The sequence below is a fragment of the Molossus molossus genome, unplaced genomic scaffold, assembly GCF_014108415.1.
Source record: "Molossus molossus isolate mMolMol1 unplaced genomic scaffold, mMolMol1.p scaffold_m16_p_1, whole genome shotgun sequence".
NCBI lineage: Eukaryota > Metazoa > Chordata > Mammalia > Chiroptera > Molossidae > Molossus > Molossus molossus.
The window spans coordinates 105,330,955-105,343,214 of record NW_023425344.1 but is presented as its reverse complement, the minus strand read 5'-3'; the positions used below and the strand labels follow the sequence as shown (position 1 = coordinate 105,343,214).

At 41.1% G+C, this 12,260-nt stretch overlaps 1 protein-coding gene across 1 annotated transcript in view; it reads left to right on the top strand.

The window, feature by feature from the left end:
- Positions 1-223: 223 nt before the first annotated feature.
- Positions 224-12,260, top strand: part of MSRB2 (methionine sulfoxide reductase B2) — a 35,006-nt gene continuing 22,969 nt past the window's right edge. Inside the window, exon 1 of the mRNA XM_036277871.1 lies at positions 224-349. Coding sequence (XP_036133764.1) covers positions 232-349 — 118 coding nt within the window. The 5' untranslated portion in view covers positions 224-231. The remainder of the gene's footprint in view (positions 350-12,260) is intronic.

The window sequence follows — 12,260 nt, the reverse complement described above, 5'->3', positions numbered from 1 at the left end:
GGCAGGGAGAGGGGGAGGGGGTACGAGAAAGGGCAAGGGGGCGGGGCCAGGGAGCCGACGGATGGTGCCGAAGGGCAGGGCAGGAGGGGGAAGGAGGAGCGACGCGGGAGGGGTAGGAGCGCGGGGTGCGCGGGCGGAGGGCGGAGGCGGGGACGCAGTGGATTGGAGAGGGAGGAGGCGGGGCGAGGGGCGTGCCCGGGGGCGGGGCCGGGGACCGCGGACGCCCGCATCATGGCGCTCCTCCTCCGCACACTCTGGAGCTTGCCCTTCCGAGCGGCGCCTCGGCGGGCTGTGCGAGGCCGGCCGGTGAGCGGTGTCCTCGGCGCTGGGGCTGGACGCAGGGACGCAGGTAGGACGCAGGCCTCGCGGGCCCCGCCGCCGCCTTCCGTCTTTCGGTCTTTCATTTTCACGTGCCGCGGCGTAGGTGCCTGAGCGCTGCTCTGGACCCGCTGGGATACCGCATTGTAACCTAGGAGGGGCAGACGGGGGGTCGCTGAGAATTGGAGGACCGGTATAGATCCTCGCCCAGAACGTGCACCCATTTTTTTTCCCCATCAAATGTCGGGCTCCGGAGCCCTGACGCTTATCCTGAGACTCCAGGTGGTGGAGGCCCCAACGCGACGCCGCGCTCCCCTGCGACGGCGCCTCGTCTTCTCGCTGTCCCCCTTCAGGGCTGGTTGTCGCGCCTGCAAGCAGGCGGTTCAGACCGAGTTCCTGAGGATTGGCTACCTGCCCTGCTCTGTTTCTCTGTATGTTTCAGGACCCAGGGAAACGGGGGACCCGGTAAACTGATAAGCATGGTCTTTCAGTGGCTGAGACAGAGCAGGAGAATGTGTTTTCTGCAAAATGCCCCTGACGCCTTGTTATATTCGGGCACCTGTATGTTTCACTCTTTAGCTCGGAGTCCCCTGTATTTTGGATGTGTTTCAGGGTAATTTAGTGGCCCCCGAGGTTTGGCTTCCATGTCATCTTTGAATCCAGTTCTGTTCTGTGTCCATTAAAGACAGTTAGAGATACCCAACACCGCTGAAAATGTACCCGGTCAGTTGGAACTATTGATCCTGGAAGTTTTCAAAATGCAGTGTTAAATAGAAGCGCCAGCATTATGGAGTGGTGGCTAGTCTAACATGACCTCTGGTCATGGCCTTAAGAACCCCTTGGTGTCTATAATTAGCTAATCTGATATACATTACCTGCCTACTGTGGGCCAAGCATTGGTTTGCTGAGATCCACCAGTGATGTAAATATCACAATTGTAGGGCGAGCTCTCCTCATTCCCCTTTATAAGCCAGTGGTTTCGGCAGAAATGTGTCCTTTATGAATATACTTGGTGCTGTTGGAAACAGCCTAATGAATTGCCCTTGGATCTGCAACATTAAAATTTGGGCAGACACCAATACATAACAAGGGCTGTGTAAATGATCAGACACCCACTCCTGGGCATTTATCCTAAGGAAGTTATGCAAAAGAATGAAGCTAAATGTACAAAGATGTTTTTAAGAGCACTACTTTTAAGAACCAGAAACTGGCTATAACCCAATGCCCATCTGTTAAGGAATGCTTACATAAACCATGAAAAGTTCAATTCAACAAACTATTAGGCATCCATTAAACATGATTAACAGGTAATAAAGAGCTTGGGTGTGGACAGTATCACTTACTGGCTGTCTTTGGGCACATCTTGAACTTGGTAAGCTTAAACTTGTTTCTTTCTTCTATAACATGGATAATGACAATAGTAGGGTTGTTGTACAGAATAAATGGGAAAATAATTTTAAATGCTTTTTTACAATGATTGGCACTTAGTAAGCACACAATAAATGTTAATTATTTTTATATAAATAAATGGAAAAGACAAAAGTGGAGTCCACATTTAACAATTTGGCTATTAAGGCAGTCTGTCTTCCCTTGACACAGTCTTCCAGGCTGACAGATTGACAACAAAATATTGTATAATCAGTGCTTGAAGCTTCAACTAGTCTGAACATTGATACCCACCCATAGAACCTTTCACACACATTAATAATAGTGTAAAGGGTACATATAGATAAGGATTAGAAGAGCCATGAAAAATGTAGTTTCTTATTGTATTTAGATGGAGTAATTTTGTTTAACAATTTAAATATAAAATTTAAACTAAAAACAGGGCAGAGGGAGAAGGTGGGTGTCTGAAACCAGGTGGGCACTCTAACAGGTGTAGTAAAATATAGAGCTGGGGGAGAGGGAGCGAGGAGCTCATATAGGATTTATGCCTTAGGTTCAATGCTGAAGCTAGGAGTTCCACTGAGTTTAGCCCTTCATGAATTCCCATTTTCTAGTGTCAGCTATTTTATTGTACTGAATGTTGAAAGACACTTAGGGCAATTCTTCCAGGAGACAATGGGTTTTTTTTCTCTAATACAATTCTACTTCCTCCCCAAAAGGAGATAGGAAGATAGTGGCAACTTTGTAGGCTATAAATCCGAACCTTAACACCAAAATATGATCCTCCTTTAAGCTATCTATATAAATAATGCAAGATCTTTGCCAAAGCCAAAAATACATGTGGAGTGGCATGGCATGGCAGAGATTTGAAGGGTAAGGAGAACTTTCATCATGGTGCTCTATTGCTTCTTTCCTTGATAGATGTCAGTGATAGCTAGGGTTCAGATTTCACAAATATCCCTTTAGACCAGACTTTAGGTTCTAGGAGGAGAAATCAAGGACAGTTCATTCTAACTAGCAAATCTTGTTTTTACTCTTACCTTCCAATTTTTCACCCTTTAGGGTGGCCTTTGTGTGACTAGTCTCATCTTAGATCACTCTGATGCATTGACACTGGTCATCTCTTAGCATCTTGCCCTTGGTTGAAGGCTTACAAAATGTAGTTATACCCATATATCTACCAGTCTTTTAAATTGCCTGAAGTGGAATGCCTTCCACTTACCTTATACTTAAAGAAATAATTCACATCTATTAAAACTAGTCTGATCCTACTTGCTCTTAAAATAGCAACAAAAATAATTCTACCTAAAAACCCAGCCTAAAATTATATTATTTTTATTTATTTAGTTAGTTTTTAATCCTCACCCGAGAACATTTTTCCATTTTTTGTTCAGACAGAGCGGGAGGGAGAGAGAGAGAGAGATCGACGTGAAAGGGACACATCAAGTGGCTGCCACCCACACGACCCACCCAGGGCTGGGGACAAACTGCAACCGAGGTACATGCCCTTAGCGGGAACCTAACCTGGGTCTCTCTGGACCGCAGGCTGACGCTCTAACCACTGAGCAAAACTGGCCAGTGCCTAAAATTATTTTAAAATGTTTCCACCATTCTGTTAAACTTGCATCGTTTTATAAAACTCCCATATTATCTTGAATAGTTATCTAAAGCTTATGTAGTCAGTAAATTTTTCTTAATTCAATTGTTTTTCATATTTGGTATACTTGAGGTCAAGATTAGCTCACAATTCTTTCCTTTCTTCCTAAATCATCAATTTATTCTCTCCACTGGATCAGTCCCATCAACATACTAGAATACTGTGATTTTCTCATGTTAAAAAATGCTCTTAACCTCACTTTCCTTTCCAGCTACCTCCGGATGGTAGACACCATCTCCTTTCCTGCTTCCTTTTCTCTTATTAAATCTGTTGCAGTCAGATTCACCTCTACTCCGCTACCTAAAAACTGCTCTTTTTTCAGGTCACCAGTGATCCCCACATTGCTAAACTTAGTGGTCAAGTATCAGTCATCTCTTTCTTGGTCTTTCAACACAGTAGATTATGCAAATTTTTCTTAAAATACTTAGCGCCCAGGACACCATATTCTTTGGGTTTCCTTACCATCTATGTCCACCCCTCTCCATATCCTCGCCTGTATGTTTAGAGTGCCGTAGAATCAAGCTCTTGGAACTCTCTGTTCTGTCTATACTCACTGATTTGGGGATCTTCCAGTCTCATTGCTTTAAATACATCTTAATGCTGAGGAGTCCCAAATTTACTTCTCTATCTTGATCCTCTCCTTGAACTCTAAATCCATACATCCAACTGCCTGTTTGACCTCTCCATTTGAATATCTGATCGACATTGTTGAACTTTCATCTAACACCAAGCTTCCAAACTGACTGCTCCTGTCATCTTCCTCATCATCCAGTGCATGACCAAATCCTTGGAATAGTGACCCTTGATCCCTGTCCTTCTGTCATACTCCACATCTGATCCATCAGCACATCCTCCTGACCTGCCACCAGAATGCTTCTCATGTCTGACCATTTCTGAGCACCTCTACAGCTCCCACCCTCATCCCAGTCTCTTCCATCTCTCAGCCAGATCATTCGTTACCCTCACACTGATTTCCTGGCTTCAGCCTTTGCCTTGTTTCAGTTTTATTGTTGTTGTTTTTTCTTTTTTTAACATATGTGAGCCACTAATCCTTTTCAAATGTTAGATCATGACATACCTCTGCTAACATTCCAGTGACTTCCAAACATACTCAGAATAAAAGCCAATGTCTTTTTTTTCATTGTTGACAGTATTACATGACCCCTATTTTTCCCTCCTTTGCTCCCCAACACCCAACCCCTATGCAACCTATGCCTTCCCCACACTAAAGTCTGTGTCCATGGGCTATGCCTATATGCATATATGTTTTTTGATTTATTTCTTCCCGTCTCCTCCATCCCTCTCCCTTCTGAGAGCTGTCATTCTATTTCATATATCCATGTCTCTGGACCTATTTTTTTTTTTAAATATATTTTTATTGATTTTTAGAGAGAGAGGAAAGGAGAGGGAGAGAGAGATAGAAACATTGATGAGAGAGACAGACACATCAGTTGGTTGCCTCCTGCACACAGCAAATGGGGATTGAGCCTACAACCTGGGTATGTGCCCCAACTGGGAATCGAATTGTTGACTTCTTGGTCCATGGGTGGATGCTCAACCTCTGAGCCACACCAGCTGGGCTCTGGACCTGTTTTTATTCATCAGTTATTTTGTTCATTAGATTCCACATATAAGTGAGATCATATGATATTTGTCTTTCTGTAACTGGCTTGTTTCACTTAGTTTAATAATCTCCAGGTCTGTCCATGCTATTGGAAATGTTAAGAGCTCCTTTTTTTATATCACCACATAGTATTCCATTTTGTAAATGTACCACAGATTTTTTTTATCCACTCATCTGCTGATGAGAACTTGGGCTGTTTCCAGATCTTAGCTATTATAAATAATGCTGCCATAAACTTCAGGTACATATATTCTTTCTGATTGATGTTTCAGAATTCTTAGGATTTATTCCCAGAAGTGGGATCTGTGGTTCAGAAGGCAATTCCATTTTTAATTTTTTGAGGAAACTCCATACTGTTTTCCACAGTGGCTACACCAGTCTGCATTCCTAACATAGGTGCACAACAAACAAACACTTATTGTTTGTTGATTTATTGATGATAGCCATTCTGACAGGTGTGGGGTGATATCAAATTGTAGTTTTAATTTGCATCTCTATGATGATTAGTGATATTGAGCATTTTTTCATATGTCTCTTTGCCATCTGTATGTCCACTTTGGGGGAGTGTCCAGGCCGCTTGCCCTTTTAATTGGATTATTTCTGGTGTTGAGTTGTATGAGTTCTTTGTATATTTTGGAAAATAACCTCCTATCAAATGTATCATTGGTGCCCTAGCTGATTTGGCTCCACAGATGGAGTGTCAGATGCCCGCGGACCAAAGAGTTGCAGGTTCAGTTCTTGTCAAGGGCGTGTACCTCGGTTGCGGTTTGTCCCCAGCCCTGGTCAGGTCATGTGGGAGGCAGCCAGTTGATGTGTTTCTCTCACATTGATGTTTCTCTCTCTCTCTCTCTTTCTCTCTCCCCTTCCTCCCACTCTATCTGAAGATAAATGGAAAAATATCCTCTGGTGTGGATTTAAAAAAAAAAAAGCTAAAAAGATGTTTCCAAAAAAAAAAATGTATCATTGGCGAATATATTCTCCCTTTTCATTTTGTTGGTGGTTTCTTTTGCTGTGCAGAAGCTTTCTGGTTTGATGTAGTCCTATTTGTTTATTTCCTTTGTTTCTTTTTCCCTAGGAGATGTATTGGTGAAAATACTACTATGAGAGAGGTCTGAGAATTTACTGCCTATGTTTTCTTCTAGGATATTTATGGTTCATGACTTACATTTAAGTCTTTTATCCATTTTGAGTTTATTTTTGTGTATGGTGTAAGTTGGTGGTCTAGTTTTATTTTTATTTTTGTATGTACTTGTCCAGTTTTACCAGCACCATTTACTGAAGATACTATCTTTACTCCATTGTAAGCCCTTGCCTCCTTTGTCAAGTATTAATTGACCATATCAGCATGGGTCGATTTATTGGGTCTCTCTTCTGTTCTATTGGTTTATATGCCTGTTCTGCCACTACCAGGTTGTTTCAGTTACAGTGACTTTGTAGTATAGCTAGATATCTGGTATTGTGATCCCTCAAGCATTGTTCTTTTTTTCTCAAGATTGCTGAGGCTATTCGGGGTCTTTTTGGTTTCATAGAAATTTTTAGAATATTTGTTCTAGATCTTCGAAATATGACGTTGGTATTTGAATGGGGTTGTATTGAGTCTGTAGATTGCTTTGGGTAATATGGACATTTTAATAATGTTAATTCTTCATATCCATGAACATGGTATATGCTTCCACTGGTTGTTTCTTCCTCTATTTACTTTCTAATGCCCTATAGTTTTCCGAGTACAGGTCTTTTACGTCATTGGTTAAGTTCATTCCCAGGTATCTTTTGTTATTGTGGTGGTGGTAAATGGGATTTTTTTTTTAGCTTCTCTTTCTGAGGGTTCATTATTGGTATATAAAAATGCCATTTATTTGCGAGTGTTAATTTTGTATCCTGCTACTTTACCGAATTTATTTATTAAATCTATTAGTTTTTTGGTGGAGTCTTTAGAGTTTTCTATGTACAATATCATGTCATCTGCGAACAATGACACTTTCACTTACTCCGTTTAAATTTGGATCCTTTTTATTTTTTCTTTTTGTCTGATGACTGTGGTTAGTACTTCCAGTACTAAGTTGAGTAAGAGTGGTGAAAGTAGACAGCCCTGTCTTGTACCTGTTCCTAAGGGAAGCACTTTTAGTTTCTGCCCATTGAGTATGATCTTGGTTATAGGTTTGTCATATATGGTCTTTATTATGTTGAAGTATGATCCCTCCATTCTCACTTTGCTGAGAGTCTTTATTATAAATGGGTGCTGGATTTTGTTGAATGCTTTTTCTATGTCTATTAATATGATCATATGATTTTTATCTTTCTTTTTTTTTTATCCTCACCCGAGGACATTTTTGCAATTTTTGTACAGATAGAGTGGGAGGGAGAGAGAGAGAGAGAAACATCGACGTGAAAGGGACGCATCGAGCAGCTGCCACCCACACGACCAACCAGGGCCGGGGACAAACTGCAACCAAAGTACGTGCCCTTAGCAGAAACCGAACCCGGGTCTCTCCAGACCGCAGGCCAACGCTCTATCCGCTGAGCCAAACCGGCCAGGGCTATCTTTCATTTTTTTATGTAATGTATCACATTTACTGATTTGCAAATATTGTACCAGCCTTGTATCCCCAAGATAAATCACATTTGGTCATGGTATATGATGGTTTTTGTATTGCTGGATCCGATTTGCAAGTGTTTTGTTCAGGACTTTAGCATCTATGTTTATCAGGAATAATTGGCCTATAATTTTCTTTTTTGTAGGGTCTTTATCTGATTTTGTAATTAGGATAATGCTGGCCTCATAAAGAGCTTGGAAGACTTTCCTCCTTTTGATTTCCTTGGAGTAGTTTGAGGAGGATAGGTGTTAGTTCTTCTTTGAATATTTGGTAGAACTTGCCTGTGAAGCCATCTGGTCCAGGACTTTTGTTTGCTGGGAGTTTTTTTTGTTTTTGTTTTTGTTTTTTAATTACTGCTTCACTTTCATTAGATGATACAGCCTATTGAGATTTTTCTGATTCTTCCTGATTGAATTTTAGAAGATTGAATGTTTCTAGGAATTTTACATTACACCCTGGTTGTCCAGTTTGTTGGCTTATTAGTTGTTCATAGTATTTTCTTACAATCCTTTGTATTTCTGTGATGTCAATTGTTACTTTGCCTCTTTTATTTTGGATTTTACTTATTCGGGTCCTCTCTGTTTCTTGATAAGTCTAGCTAAAGGTACATCAATCTTGTTTATCTTTTCAGAGAACTTGCTATTAGGGTCATTGATCTTTTGTATTGTGTCTTTAGTCCCTACATTTGTTTCTGCTCTAATCTTTATTATTTTTTTGCTTCTACTTACTTGAGGCTTTTCTTGTTGTTCTCTTTCTAATTCTTTTAGTTGTAGGGTTAGAGTGTTTATTCAGGTTTTTTCTTGTTTCTTGAAGTAGGCCTGTAATGTTATAAACTTCCCTCTCAAGACTGCTTTTACTGTGACTCGTAGATTTTGGGTTGTTGTGTGTTCATTTTTTTGTTTTGTTTCCAGGAAGTTTTTTATTTGTTCTTTGATCTCACTGGTAACCCATTCATTGTTTAATAATATGCTATTTAGCCTCCATGTCTTTGAATATTTTTGAGGTTTTTTTTCTTTTTTTTTTTTTATAGTAATTGATTTTTAGTTTCATGCCACTGTGATCTGAGAAGATGCTTGATATGATTTCAGTCTTCTTGAATTTAAGACATTTTGTGTCATAACATGTGGTCCATCTTTGAGAATATTCCATGTGCACTTGAGAAGAATGTATACTCTGCAGCTTACTCAAGTATATTTTGGAACAAAAAGTTTTTTAAATATCAACTAAATCCATCAGATCTAGTGTGTCACTTAAGGTCTCCATTTCCTTATTGATTTTTTCCCTCAAAGATCTATCCAGTGATGTCAGTAGGGTATTAAAGTCTCCTACTATAACTGTATTGCTGTCTATCTCTCCCTTCATGTCCACCAAGAGTTTTTTATATATTTAGGTGCTCCTACATTGGGTGCATATATGTTTACAAGGGTTATATATTTTTGTTGCATTGATCCTTCTAGTATTATGTAGTGACCTTCTTCGTCTATTATTGCCTTTATTTTTAAGTCTATTTTGTCAGATATAGTATTGCTACCCCCAGCTTTTTTGTTGTTGTTGTTTTCCATCCCTTTGCTTTCAGACTATGTGAATTTTTTGTTTTGAGGTGGGTTTCTTGTAGACAGCATATATGTGGGCCATGTTTTCTTATCCATTCAGCTACCATATGTCTTTTGAATGGAACATTTAATCCATTTACACGTAAGGTTATCACTGATATTTATTGCTATTTTTTCTTTATACTTATGTTCCTTTCTCTCTCAATTTCTTCTTCTTCTTACAGCAGTCCTTTTTACATTTCTGGCAATGCTGGTTTGGTGGTAATGTACTCTTTTAGCCTTTTTTTGGTCTAGGAAACTGTATTTCACCTTCAATTTTAAATGATAGCCTTACTGGATAGAGTAGTCTTAGATTCAGTTGTTTTCATTTTATTACTTTGAATACTTCATGCCAGTCTCTTCTGGCCTGAAGGATTTCTGTTGAGAAATCAGCTGCCAAACCAAAGGAACTCCCTTGTTGGTAACTTTCTGTCTCTCTCTCTTACTGCCTTTAAGATTCTTTCTTTGTCTTTAACATTTGTCATTTTAATTATGATGTGTTTTGGTGTGGGTCTCTTTGGATTCATCTTTCTTGGGACTCTCTGAGCTTCCTGAACTTGTGTGACTTTTACCTTCACCAGGTTAGGGAAGTTATCTGTCATTATTTCTTCAAACAGGTTCTTTATTCCTTGTTAACTTTCTTCTCTCTCTGTTCCTCCTATGAGGTGGGTGTTGTTATATTTCATATTGTCCCAGCATTCCCTTAAACTATCCTCCAACTTTTTAAATCTTTTTGTTTTTTGCTACTCTAATTGGGTGTTTTTTTTCTACCTTTTCTTCCATATCATTGATTTTATCCTCTGCTTTGTTCATTCTACTTTTTATTACTTCCAGTATATTCTTTTTTTTTTTTTTAATCCTCACTTGAGGACACTTTTGCATTCATCTTCAGATAGAGCGAGAGGGAGAGAGGAAGGAAGAGAGAGAGAAACATTGATGTCAAAGAGACACATTGAGTGGTTGCCACCCACACAACCCCAACTGGATCCGGGGACAAACTGCAAGCGAAGTACGTACCCCTAGCGGGAACCGAACCTGGGTCTCTCTGGACCATGGGCCAAAGCTCTAACCACTGAGCAACTTGCCAGGGCCCTTCCAGTGTATTCTTGATGTCAGATATGGTATTTTTCATTTCTAAGTGGTTCTTGTGTATGGTTTTTATTTCCTTTTTTATCTTGTTGTAGTTCCCACTAAATTTCTTGTAATTTTTGCTAAGTTCCTATAGTCATTACTTTGAACTCTATATCTGAACAATTGCTTGCCTCCATTTTTTTTTAGCTCTTTTTCTAGAGATTCCTCCTTTTCTTTCATTTGGGGTTTGTTACTTTGTCTCATCATTTTAGCTGTCTTTTTTTCCCTGTGTATTAGATGGTACTGCTGTGCCTCCTAGTCTTTGTAGGGTGGCCATATGTAGTAAGTGTTGTGGGACCCAGAGGTGCAGTCTCTTTGATCTCCTAACCTGGATGCTCTAAGAATATTTCCTGTATGAGTTATTTGGGCTCTCCTGTTGTAGTTGGGTCATGATTGTTGTCTTGTTTGTAAATGGGCTCTCCCCTCAGTCTGACTGGCTGTGAGGCTCATGTTGTGTGAGCTGTTGTGAAGGTTCTGACAGGTTGAAACACAACACAACAAAACAAAAACATACAAAACACCCCAACTACAACAACAGCCACAGAACAAAAGGGAATTAGGAAAGAGAAAAGAGAGCAAGAATAATAAAAGGAAAAATAAGAAGAAAATGCAAGAAGGAAAGAAAGCTGTGGGGGAGAGAATATGAAAGGAAAGAAGGAAGAGAAAAAATAGGAATAAAGAATATGAAAAGGGATTGAATGAAAATGGTGGCAGAGTGAATGGAAGCTACACACACCATCTCCCAGGACCAAACTGGAATTAAAACTAAAATAAAGACAAGTCGTCTGGAAAACCAACTGAAGAGCAGCTAGAGAGAGCCATTATAACCAGGGATGTAAAGAAGACCCCAAATCAAGACTGGTAAGAGCTACAGAAGCATGAGAGGGCTGGCTGGGTGCCCATAGCAGTAGCTGAGGGCTGTCTTAGCTGTGAGCAGTTCCCTCTGAGAAGTTGGGGGTTAAAATCCAAGCCTGTTTTCCAGCACAGAGTGGTGGAACAAGGAAAGACACCCAAGTAACACCTGGCTGAGAAAATCACAAGAGCAGAGGTTTTGTCTGGCCAGGAGAGGATCAGGGAACACCATCACTTCCCTGAAGGGCCAGTGCACTATATTACAGCTACAGCCACTCATCTTGGGCTCCTGTGGAGGGAGAGCAGACTGGTTTATAACTGTGTGAGGAGAGTTGGGGGTTTGTGGCACTGGGGAGAGATCTGGGAAGGAGGCCGTCAGGAGTTCTGTGCTGAGTCACTCCTCCACAAGACAGTCGCCATCTTCTTCAAGCCCTTTGAGCTTTGGATCTTGCTCTCAGTATTGGGGGTCATGGATCTGGGGACTGAGCTCTGAAGGCTGAGGCCTGAGTTCCTATGCTGAGCAATTCCCCCATCCTTCAGTAGCCATTTCTGTCAGGTAGCCCCATTAGAGCGGTTTTGGCTTGGGGGAGAAGCAACTGCCCCTCCCTCAGAATTAAACATCACCTCAGCCAGAGAAGTGCATCCCGAGGCTCATTAACAGTCAGAGACTACCAACAGCCAGTAGGTAGAGGCAAGATTCTAAAGGCTTTGGGCCTTGTGTCTGACTTTCAGTGTTGGGTGTCGTGGCTTTGGGGTCTGAGCTGTGAAGGCTGAGGCCTAGGTATCTGCGCTGAGCCATTAACCCACAGTGCAGAAACATTTTCTTCTTAGAGCAGCTTGAGCCCAGGGGAAAGCAATTACCCCGCCCACTGGAAATCCTCTTACCCTGCCCACCTGTGAGATTTTTCATTCAGCTGAGGACTACAATCTCGGGCGGGCGTATTAAGTAACTGAGACTGATATTCAGCTTGCAGGCAAAAGCTCTGAGATAATTGAATCTTTGCTTGGTGTGTGACTCCACCCAGGAAAGTAAGACTAGACACTGGTGTTTAGCATGGTCCCTTCCATACTTATCCAAATCCGGCAGAGGGAGCCACAATCAGCGG